Source organism: Falco rusticolus, chromosome 2 (genome assembly GCF_015220075.1).
Source record: "Falco rusticolus isolate bFalRus1 chromosome 2, bFalRus1.pri, whole genome shotgun sequence".
Taxonomy (NCBI): Eukaryota; Metazoa; Chordata; class Aves; order Falconiformes; family Falconidae; genus Falco; species Falco rusticolus.
In genome coordinates, this window is record NC_051188.1 from 72,071,752 (window position 1) to 72,084,256 (window position 12,505).

Genomic DNA, 12,505 nt, shown 5'->3' on the forward strand with positions numbered 1-12,505 from the left:
TAAACAGCTTTCTCAGACCCATAAAAAACTAACAGTACCCATCTGCTAAAATCAGACCAAACATCTTGGGTGAATGGAAGCTGGCATAGAGGCAGCAGCACCTGAAAGGCAGGAAAACTAGCTCTCCAATGCCCAAGTCAGGCACCTGAACTGAGGAGGCAAGCCCGGTAAGCACTGGACCCAGGAACAGCCTGGACCAGAGTGCTCTGTCCTCCCTGTGAGAGCCATTCCATTTGTACAGGATACTTAGATAGCATCCCATACAACTGTGGTTACTACCATGGATGAAAAGACATAGGAGAACTCCAGCCTAGTGGTGATGGCTCTGATCTCTCCTTGGGCAGACAGAACACAAGCTGACCTTCACACCCCAGAAGAATGATTTCCTCAAACCACAAGGTAAAGGCATGATTTTAACTCCTGAGGGCTAGCCTTTAATTCACTTTGGTTTTGCTTTCTTCTCTTACAAGCGTCCAGAACAAAGTACTGTTTTCAGGTTGAATAAGATATATCTGTTTTGTGACTTTTCAATTTTTCGGGGCAGAAAATCACATCATTTTTGGCTCAGCCTGGACCAAGCTGGTTGGCATTCTTTCTTTTTTTTTCTGCCATGACAAAGAATCATTCAGCTGCGATGCCTCACTTACTGACTCCATTCCCACACAGAGCTGCAGAAATATAAGCCACACACCTGGCAGTCAGGCAGAGCCTTTCCAAGACATCAGTGGGAAAAAAACCATTGAACTCACACACTGCCAAATTCCATGACAGAGATGGACAAAGGTCCTAATAGGCACCAAGTGGTGTGGTGCAACACACGGTAATGTCAGAGTGACAAAGATGCTGTCATTCAGACCAGCTATTCCTGTACCTGCAGCTCATTCAGGCAGCAGCTGAACGTTTGTGGTTTGGGTATCACCACATAATAAATTTGGCCCGGAAACTATATTTCCTTTTAACAATGTATTGCACAAGAAAAGGTATATCTACATTTAATGACAAGGCAAGCAGGAAGCAAGTAATGAGACTTTTAAATACAGATACTCCTTCCATTAAAAGAATAACAACAACAAAACAAAACAAAACCCAACACTTTTTCATTAGTTTAACTTCCTAGGAGAAAGTTTCCTAAGAAATTAATTCTTGTTGGCAATTTTAACTTACCATTTTTGTTCTAAGCTATCTGTGTTGCTTTAGCAACTCAAAGGTTATGACAGTGACTTTTTAAATGTGTGTAAACACAATATTCTTAATGAAAGGTACATCTTTTTCTGCAACTGCTTTGTGTTCACACCTCAAAAATAAACTTTTTTAACACATAGTTGTCAGCAGTTAGAGCCCAGAGTTACACTCAGTTAACATCGATGCCTTATTACTTAATTATCTATTAACAGAACATATTACTTTTCAGTAACACTAAAAATTTGTTCTGAAATCCAGACATGGAACTACAAAAGAGATGTCTGGGAAGGAGGGAAGGGAGTGAAGGACATGCACATTGCTCCCTTGCTCCTGCAAGACAGGCAGTCTCTACGTAGCCCATCACCTTAGAGATGATGACAGTACTAATCACATAACCAACTTTAGGATGTCTCTACAATATCCAGGCCAACTGCCTGCAAGCACCTAAGTGAAAGTCATCAGTTAACACCCTGTCACCAGCCTCCCCTGGGTGTAAACTGCAGAGAGTTTCCTGGATCTTCCTGTGTCTTCTAAGAGGAATAAGTATAACTGTACTAATTGGTCTCTTCAAGCATACTAGCTCCTGTCTGACAGCTCAAAATAGAGTTTTACTGCAGAAAAAATCACGTGCAGTTTTAGGTCAAAGTTGAATTTATGCACAAAAATGTGCATTAAACCCTCTTATGGACACTATGTCATTATGGCTGTTGTAAATAAACTCTGCCTAAAGGGATTAAGGTAAAATTTCAATTTTGACTGTAAGAGTGAACAAAATACTGTATCCCTGAGAGACAGAAACTTATGTCACAGAGACAGAAGAAGCAGAAAGATTTTGTAGCCTGTAACAGCCACTTGTGAATTAGGACTAAAAAACCGTAAAGACAAATTACTCAAAGAACACAACAGAAAACAAGAGAGGTCCAAAAGATTTCCAATTTTTTCACTGCAAAAGATCTACCAGACTGGACTAATGAGCATCCAAAGGCAGAACCTCCAGGAGTTCCCCCTTGGCTCTGGAATTCAAATCACATTTTCCAAAATTACTTGTAGCTGAAATCCCACACAGGCTTTTAAATGTGCCTTGTAATAGGAAAGGAAACATTTTTAGCAGTAGTAAATAGCTTCAGACTGGGAACCATCCAAGATGAAGGATCACCAAGGGTGAAGAATATGAGCTGACAACTGCTGAATGCCTAGAACATGGAAAGATTTCTTTTACTTCAATGCATATCTTTGTTTTGACTTGTTTCTTCTTGGCATTGTTAACCTAAAGGAAAGAAAAAAGCCTTGGCAAGGACTGTCATCTCCTGTTAATCCAAAGGGTAATAGATTCAGATCAAAATTAGCTGTGATGATATTTAGAACATCTCTCTTATTCATTTATGGGGAAGAATTTAATGTCTCTCACTTTTTTTGTGATTATCTTTACAAGGTTTTTTGATGACCTTAAACTGCTGTTATTCTAGAGAGCCAGGAAAAATATTCTTTCATTAGCAAACTATTCACTGGTGACCCAAGAAACCATAAAAATGAAGTTCAGTGAATTACAACTCGTATCCAAAGTCTGGCAGTAAATGGCAAATAACTTCCTGTGTGTTTTACTATGTTATTGTGCAGTCACGCAGCACTCAAATCAAAACCATTCAATCCAAGCTAAAACAATAAACACATCAGGGAATGCAACTAATAAACTATTACAGCAGCAGCAGACAAAATAAACATGGGTTCAAAAGGGTTCCCTGTAAGAGCTAGAAAATGCAAGGACATATAGAACCTCGTAACATAGAGAGCTAAAAATTGCCTGTACTAATGGGTGTACAATAAATCAACATTTCCTGATGAATTTTAGATCTAGTAGTTCACAAACAAGCCTCCTAATGATAATCAGAGTTTCCATTTATCTTCTCAGAGGTTACCAGATTTTGACTTCCAGTTTGGCAATTTGCTGTTTGTATTTGCTTCAGATTTTGTCCCTTTTACTGTTGGTGATTTTTATTTTAATAGATCCCAATTTACAAATTCTTGGGCTCTTTGCAATTACTAAGAGGGAGGGGGAAGAAGGAGGCTGTGTTAGCAAATTTGTTATTACAGGCTTTCCCCAGGCTGCTCACTCAGACAATTCACTAGCCATGGCAGTGCCAGCGGTCACTTGGGGCTTGTCAGTCATATTTCTACAATATTTTTACATCATTTAAACCCAAAAATTAACAGCTGAAAAATATTTATCATTCTAGAAAACTAATTGACAAGTAAATGTGAGTATTCATACAAGGAATCATCAAACGTTAGGGTTAAAAATAAATCCTCTCCGGCTATACAAAAACATCAAACAGTAAATGCCATGGGACACAAACACAGCTGGACTGTTCCTAATAGTCAAGCAGACAAACACAAAGAAACTATACAGCAGGATATCAGACATTTCAGGTACTGAAACTTTTCAAATGACAAATGAAAACTGAAATTCAGTGATATTATCCTTTCAAAACATACTCCCATGTAACCTCTTAGGCCATTTGGTAGCCAGCATGTAGCAGACAGCATTAGGAACATTTTTCAACTCTGGTTTATTCTTGTTCTTTTATTTCTCCTATCATTTTTCTAAATAACTGCAAAACAAACACATAATTACATATCAACTATCTGCACACATAGACCACTACCAAACCTGGAAACTAAAATTCCACTCATACGAAAATGGTTGTATCAGACATATTCAGCAAATGCAGCACAAGGAGCAAGAGACCAATCTTACATTGAAAAACTAAATATCAAAGAGGTCCAGCCAGCTTCCACCATTCTGCAGTTTCTTTCTGTACTACCACAACTACACTTGATCTACAATATTCCAGCAAGACTGAATCTGCAGGACGCCTCTTCCCAGGAACATAATTTGTATTTGAAGTCAGTTGTAACTCTTCAGGCTTTAGAAATCAGAGAATCTTACCTCCATGAGAACAAAGAGTGCTGCAAAAAAAAGGAGGGTTGCCCACTCAACTCTGTTCAGTATCATCTCAAAATCATGGATGTCTGCTAACACTAGCAGCCAAATGGCTCCCAACATGGCAATCCAGCCTGCATGAGAAAGAGAGAACAGCACTTTACAATTCACAGACTTGTGATGCGCCACCATCATAAAAGTTCCAGCACTGCCATTTCCAAAGATTTTTGCCACACTTTTTCTCTGACTGTAACAGGGAAAGTTCACAGATACCACAGAATTAATGGTCTCTGCCTTCAAATTAAAATTAAACAGAAAAGGAAAAAAGGCAAATAAGGCACATTTGGGTTACTCCCAGTAATCAATGGTTTGAATCACAGAGAAGCCTTTAGGTGTTTAGGAGGTAGGCTGGAGGGTCCTGCAGCCCCAGGGCCTTAAGGACTCACCGGCTGCCTGCTCTAGGAGATGAACAGAGGAAAGGAAAATCTCTTCAAAACAGAAGAGGAACTGACTTTAAACAGCAAAACAAGCTCTTTCTGGACAGGATCCCTCTATATATCCTGGTGTGTTTTAAGGCACATACTTAGGAAACTGATTGCAAGTCAAATGCACAATCAGCCAGAGAACGTAATTAGTGAATCTCCTGTCTGAGCAAGGCTTGCTTTCCCAGTTAAAATGCTTGCTGGAGCTGTTTGATTCCTCTGGCGTATTTATCTTAAACAACAGAATGGGATTTCAGATATGAAACAAAACAGGTTTGGGTGGGGTTTGGCTCAGAATGATGCTCCTCTTCCTACCTTCTCTATTTTTTTCCTAGATAATAGATGATTTTTTTTTTCAGTACGAAAAACTAAGGTACATAATTTAAGTGTTTTTTTTTAATAGCACGGAAATAAAGCCTTCCACTTTTTCAAGTTTTTTCTATTTTGTCGCTATTTTATACACCTCATCTTATTTCATATATACACAGCCAGGATGTGATGGATTCACGGATTTGCAGAAAAAGCAAGGAAGAAAGACAAATAACAATCTTTGATGGCAAACAACTTCTAAGCCACAAACCTATAATCAAATACCAACTGTGACTCAGAAAGAATAGGCCCCTGCTACAAAGTAGATAGATGAGTAAAATGAGCCCTTTCCAAAAACCTTCAACAGTTGTAAGAAAATTCAGAGACACAAGATTGATTCATAAAATTTTAGGTCATTCAACTTCCAGCTTATGCATGTGTTTTTCCATTAAGTTAAAAGAAGACAGAGATTCAGAAATATCCAACAGTTTAAAATTAACATATATTCCATTTAAATCCTACTTAAATATAAAAAAAATAAAGGCACCAATGGTTCTTACTGTTCACTAATCTGTAAACATTAACTATTTTCTCTGAAAAATCCTGTAGAGTGTCACATAAGTAACCCCTAATTGAACAACACATTTTGTTCTGTCAAGTATATTTTAGGAGCTTTCAGTGACATACTGCACTCTTTAAATGAGAATATTTCATGTTAACAGTGATCAGTAAGGAACATCTGCTGAAAATCTTGCAACTCAGTGAGTTACTCCAGCTGGTGTGCTTTGTAAGGGGAGCTAAACCAGCCAGCTTGACACTAGCTCCAGCTTTCATGCTTTGAGTGCATTTATTTACTGCTGCGGAATTTGCGCAGCAGTGAAATCATATGTCTTGCACTGTTTGGCTCCAAAACCAAAATGCTCTCAGTAACGTCAACTCTTCAGCTGATGACCTATTTCTGTTCTTTCAAGCATCTCCAGGTGCCATCTTCTCCCCAGCTCATCTCTACTCTTGATGTTCCTAACCTGACTTCTGTCCTTTCTGCTTTGCTGAAACCACTTTTTCCAGCACTACAAACAACTTCTTCGTTCCCCAGCTCTCCCCCCATGATCCTTCTGAAAAGCTTCCACAATTGCTGATGACCCTAGTTTTGCTCTTTCCTTGATAAGCAGTTTGCAAGAAACTTTTCTTTAGCCTGGTGCCAACCTAATCTACAGGGAGATGCAGGGAAATCCTTGTAAGAGAGCAGGTAGGAATGACTAGGAAACCTAGTGGCTTGTCAGCAGAAATAACCACCATACAGGTGGAAACAAAGCCAAAGTGAAGCAGAGAGCTGAAAAACAAAGGAATTCTGTGTCCCAGAAGTTGTAGCTTCAGCTCCTACATTGTTCCCAATACAAATTTTGAGTAAAATCTGATCTCAGTGCCTCAATGGATCCAAAACCCACGTCTCACAGCCAGCTCTGCTCACTTCCAAAGACAGAAACACTGCCATGTTGCAAGCTAAGCAAGTCTGTTCCCTGCTTTTGTCACAGTGATCTAATCAGAGTGCATGGTCAAAAATAGCTCATGCATAAGCATCATACTGCAAGGGAGAAGGAAAGCAAAAAAAAAAAAAAAAAAACCACCGCAAAAGAGAGCAGGGTGGGAATAGTTAGCCCCAAATTTTCTTGTGAAGAATGGCATTTTACCACCCACTGGAAAGAGACTCCAGGACAGATCTAAGAGTGGCAATACTCTGTACCTCTTAGGATGAAGGCTGGATTCTGGCATAAACTGAAAACATATGAATTTTCTTTTGTGTACCAGACTCTGTATGTGTATAGACTTTGCAAAAACAGTTAAAAACCACAGGGACAGGAGTGCTCCCTGAGTTCCCACAGGAGCAAAAGAAAGTGAGGAGAGAACTATCAGTTCCTGTCTACCAAGCCGTTTTGCTGGCACAGTTGATTTACTGTCTTTCCAAAAACAAAGCAAATCTGTCCATGCAAATTAAATAGTTATTTGGTCAGAACACAAAGAAAAGGGTTATGGAAATGCACTGCCTAATTTTCTTCTGACTGTCATCTTGGCTGTTCTCCAAATCCCAATAAAGAACAGTGGGCTCAACTTTACCTTAAATAAAGATGATAGCAATTCCTGTTAGAGCAATATTGCAAGGGGACGCAATTGTGTGCAGATCAGGAGCCTAGTAGCAGAATTTTACTGCTGTTTTGTACAAATGTAAGTAACATTACACTTTGCCACATACGTTTTGTATGTAAGTATACCAAAGTGAAGAATAGTGATTTCTCAATAGTTCTAGAACAACCTGTGATAATATCTTGGCTTTATTTCCACCCTCCTGCCTCCAATGAAAACAAATCAACTTGAGCATGCTATATGGAGATAACAAGTATTTGCTAAAGCTAATGAAATATAATTGAATTGCACAAGAGGTGGACAGAGCCAGGCATTCTTTAGTACTATGAGTGTTATCAGCGTGCATTAGCTCCCCACATCCAGCTTTGCACGGAGGGACAGTGCCCAGGCTTACAATATTGTTCCCTGGGCATATGGAGAGGCAAAGGAGGAGTCCTCCTGCAGTGCCCCATTAAGCACAGCTCTCTGGAGGCTCAAATGTGTCAGCTGCCAGTTCTGGCTGCACAAGAGCTTATTTCAGTCTACACACATGGTCTGCTCAGAGTGTATTGGCTTTCCTTGCTGTGCCTGCAAACTGGAGATACAGTTACCCATCACTCAGAGGGAGCACAGAGAAGAGAAGAGAAGAGAAGAGAAGAGGGAGGAGGAAGTCACTTGAGGAATTTGGGGCACTTCATGCAAGATATCCAGTCGCAATGCCCTTTAGTATCACGACTTGACTTCAAACGCCCCACAGCTGGATGAGAATAAAGTCCTCTTCTGAAGCCTGAAGGCCACAGTAGCTCGTGTATGCCACAACTGCTTGAGTAACTGCTCTCTGCTGAATTCCTTGTCATTAACTACAAAGTTAGTGGCAGCCTGCCTTTCTAAGTGGGCAGGTTTTCTAAGGCTTTTCCAAGACCTTTCTAAGTATGTTCATGATGGTGGTTTGTATATTTGGGTAGCTTTGCATTTTCCCTGAATTCTATCTGAAGCATTCCTTTCTTTTTGAAGAATTGAAAGTACTAAAACACATTAAAGAGCAGCTCCTCTGCTATTTTATTTATTTTCTAGCTTACTGGGCCACAAAAGAGAGCCAGGAGGAAAAGAAATAGAAATCACTTCAAAAAATAACTTCTCATTACTATAGTGAAAGCAAAGCCCATTTACAGTTCCTCAGACCACTTCCTTTACTGACTTTAACAGTGAAACAATGCCCCTGTTTCACAACAGACGTTCTGGAAAAATAACTTGGAGAGAAACTGAATCTAAATTCCATTTCTGCACTAATACGGTACCGGTTGAAGACAGTGACAATTTCTATTTATTTTAGGAAAAATAAAATGAAATTTTATTATAAAACGCATGTTGCAAATTTACAATGCATTCTTCATAGAAAAAAATCCAATGTCTTCTGCTTAGGGCTAGAAGAAAAGTACAGTCGAAATAGTGTGAGTGCATTGCTTGTCAATATGCTTTACTCAGTAGGAAAACCACCTTCGGAACAACAAATAGCTCACAATAAGCAGAATCCAATTGCAATCCTACTCAAAAAAAACCCCAACTTATTTTGAAATAATCAAGCAGAAGGACTTGAAAATCAAAAACAATCTAATAGAATCAAATAGAAGTCTACAATATGTGGGAAGAAAGTAGGTGAAAGAGAAAGAAATGAAAGAAAAAATTGCTGTGTAATCTGTAGACCTTTCAAATTTTCATTAAAAAAAAAAAATGTATTCCTTAGGAAAGTAATTTTGTCTGACCTACTACCAGCTGAAAAATATAATGTTTCCTCTCAACAATGTGAACATGCAAACACTGCATGTTCACTTTACATGCACAGAATTTGAAATAATGTATTTATGAACAGTGACAGTACACAGAAATTTCACTCTTTTGGAAACTGAAATGGCACTTGAGACATTTGCACTGAAAAACAAAGCCAGGATAACACTGGACGTTGTCAATGCTGGCCTGGGCAAAACAGCATGCTGCTTTAAGACAGACAGGCACAGGGTGCTACATTTAGGTAGGAAGAGTTAAAACTGCACAAATCTGGGGCGAGAAGCAACTGGGTGCCTAACAGTCCTGCAGAAAAGACTCAAGAAATACAGCAGATCACAACTGAACCTAATGGCCCACTGAAATACAGAACTAGGACTATAAATGGTAAACCCTGTGAAGCAACCTCTGCTCTTTTCATCCCTGGGAAGCCCCAAGAAGATATACTTGAAGTAAGATGTGTACCCATCGGGAAATCCAAGGCAGAGAAGTAAGCACAATCAACAGTCTGAAAAGTTGGCTTTTGAGGAAAAAATTAAAGAATCCAGGATATTTAGCTCAAAGATAAGAAAATTAAAGGGGTCCTGGCAAGCCTTTGGGTATGTACAGGGCTGCTTCAGAGGGCAGAGAGCAACCTGTTTGTGGCAGCAGTAGTGGGTAGGACAAAAGGGGGTAAGAAGGAGGTGTAATAGCAGCAAGAAAGATTCATGCTACACAATATTCCAGGTCACGTATTTATAGAGGTTGAGAAATAAGCAGAGGGTATTTTCAAATCATCTAAACCAGCTTCTGCCAGATGAAAATATAATACTCCTATCTGAAAACAATGGGATGGACACCGATTTTCTAGGTATTTGCCACTGAAAAAAAGTATTATATTCTTTTTCTGTGTTCTTAACAATTGTCTATTTGTCAAAATGGCCACAGTAACTTCTTCCGAACTGCAGAAACCCTTTTAGCCCACAATGTTCATCGCAGGTTTACCAGCTAAAACATATTTGGTGCTTACCTTCAAATAATTATTTACACAGCATGTTCTTGAATATAAAGGAAGTAAAGCCCATCACTGGGCTTAATTCCAACAGATTAATCAGAAGAAGTCTCAACTCCACAGCTCCTCAAAATTTAGCCTAATGATGTATGCCAGTATTTCCAGTAGTGCTTTCTCTACTCATAGAATATGTTTCATCGGTAGTTCCAAATGTGAATGAAAATGTCTTGTATTTTTGTTTCTGTAATGTTTTGTTTTATTTTATTTTATCAGGCATCCCTGAAAATGTACATTCTGAAATCATGCTTAATGTTTAGAAGTAATACTTGCTGTCAATCAATAAGCACCATTTTATATTATCTTTATAAAGTTGCCCTCTTACAAAGCAACTTGCTGGGCTTTGAGCAGTCTCTTTTCATAGACTTAAGCTCATAGAAATAATTTTCTGTTGTTCTGAGCTATTTGTACCACCACAGTTTAAGGCTACTCACTGGGGAGAGAATTGTGATGGTGACAGTCCAGGACAACTTGTACTGCAACAGGGAATGGTTGGTACAATACAAGAGGATTAAAAGAATATGAAAAAAGTTGGTGGAAACTATAACTCCACACAAGACAAGAGAAATAGAAACTTATGCTGACAGAAGGCAATTGCAACAATAAAAACCACAAGTGTAGCATAGAACAAGGAAGCAGAAGGCTAGCTGCTCTGTAATCACAAATGAGCACATGTGCATTAGGGCAGGATGGGCTAGACTTTGTTGCGTAGCTGTAATACCATGAAGTCAGAATGCAGGAATCACATTCACCAATGTATTGCAATGTCAACAGCTAACTTCATTCATTTTCCAAATGCAATTTCATAGATCAGATAGGTTGGCATTCAAGATAGAACACTGTAAGAAAGAAACCCTGGTTAGAGATTGCTATAGCTAGGCACTGCATCTAGAGCAAAGACCCATTGGCAGCTATATAGCTGTGCATATTGCACCAATCCACAAGTCTCAAAAATTTATGGTTATCTCAGTAAAGGTCACTGCAAACAAATACACTGTATTGCCATAGCCTCATTGACTCTTGTGAACCAAAAAAAATTTGAAAAAAATGCAAATATCAATATAGAGGAAAGGTCAACTTTTCTGGAAGGAAGCAATAAAGTGCAAAAGCTCACTAGTAGGTAAAACTGTTCCTGGTTCTTGTTTTTTTCTCATCAAGTGTATGGACAGCTGCAAGGACAGAGAATGTTTTCCATGCTTAATGATATGTTTGTAAAGATGCCAGTGCAATTTCAAGGGCAGAATTTTTTTACAACTATTCTAAAAGAAATAAAGACTGCAAGGATCACGAAAGCAGATTTCTCTTATTTTCAGGAGCAAAGAGTTATGCTGTGGAGGAGGAATAACTAAGATCTGGACCAGACTTTCTGTGTCTGAGTCAATGCTGAATTTTCAGATTTATTTTAACTCATAATCATATACACTGTACCGGAATTTTTTTCAACATCATTATGAATCAAACATGTACTAAATCCCTTAAATACAGTTATGTCCATTCTCATTTTAAAGCAACAATTTGCATCTTCATGGTGCAATCAAATCTCCATACTACACACACAGAGGCCAGCAGATCAGTTGCATGCAGTGCTCTTATTGACCTCAATGTAGAAGTACTAAACAACTTAAACCAATACTATTGTAAGCCAGTACAAAGAAAACAGCAGATGAATGAAGCAAGAGAAGGAGGTGAGGAGCACTAAATGAGGACAAATATGCCAGACTCCACTGACAGCTGTAGCTGATACCCCCTGGGGAAAAGGGCTGCAGATCAGCCCTTGCAGGCACAACTGCAAGGACCAGGAAGGGTCTCCAGAAAGGGCTGAGGATTTTCAAAGAGGATGGCCTAAACCCATGGCTCTAATCTTACTCTATCTTACTACATTAGGGTGGACACTCTTCTCAAGTGCTACAATTTGTTGATCTGTTTACCATTATCAGGTCAGGAACTAAAGAAACCACTTTAGTCACAGAAAGCAGTGTCACAGCTCCACGTAAGTGTAACTTTAATGGAAAACAGTAAGAGAAGAAAGAAGTTGCCACAGACAAGAGTGCACAGGATGAGTAATTGCAGCTAAAAAGGTATGCATGGGATGATACTAAAGGCTTAAAGTTTATCAGCAACTCAACAGTAGTTAGTTACAGATGATAGAGCAAACTTGGAAGATGGACAAAACCCATTTTAGGAGTAAAAAAAAGCACAAGAAACAGGTATGCAACATGCATACAATACACCATGTAGGATAAAATTGAGTATAATGCAGAGCTGAAGTAATTAAAATAAAAAATACAGGGAGAAAAAAAAAAGACAAGGAAAAGAATATTCCAGTTGTGACAGTTGTAAATACAGCTGATAATTCAGTATCATTTGAGCCATTACTTAGCGGTCAATACCTACAAGCTCTCCTCAGTTAAAACTGATTAATACCACAGACCATAGATAATCTGGAGATAAGTGTTAGATACAGTGACAAATTAAAGAGCAAATGTCTACTTTTTACAATGAGAATATAGTGACAGAAGATATGAAATATAAGAAGTGCTAAACTTAACATAGCTTTTGGCGTTAAGCCTATGCTTTCTTAAATCTATGTCATTCAGCAGTTTTTATAGCCTAATAGCTTTCCGTCTCCTCAGGATTTTC

The 12,505-nt window shown here is 38.7% G+C and overlaps 1 protein-coding gene across 2 annotated transcripts in view; it reads right to left on the minus strand.

The window, feature by feature from the left end:
* The window catches only part of OCA2 (OCA2 melanosomal transmembrane protein), a 176,538-nt gene that overhangs the window by 68,485 nt on the left and 95,548 nt on the right, over nucleotides 1–12,505 (minus strand). For both annotated transcript variants that reach the window (XR_005102861.1, XM_037378549.1), the window contains exon 18: nucleotides 4,130–4,257. Coding sequence is in view for 1 of the 2 variants with exons in the window: in XM_037378549.1 (XP_037234446.1) it covers nucleotides 4,130–4,257 (128 nt within the window). In the remaining variant the exon portion in view is untranslated. The remainder of the gene's footprint in view (nucleotides 1–4,129; nucleotides 4,258–12,505) is intronic.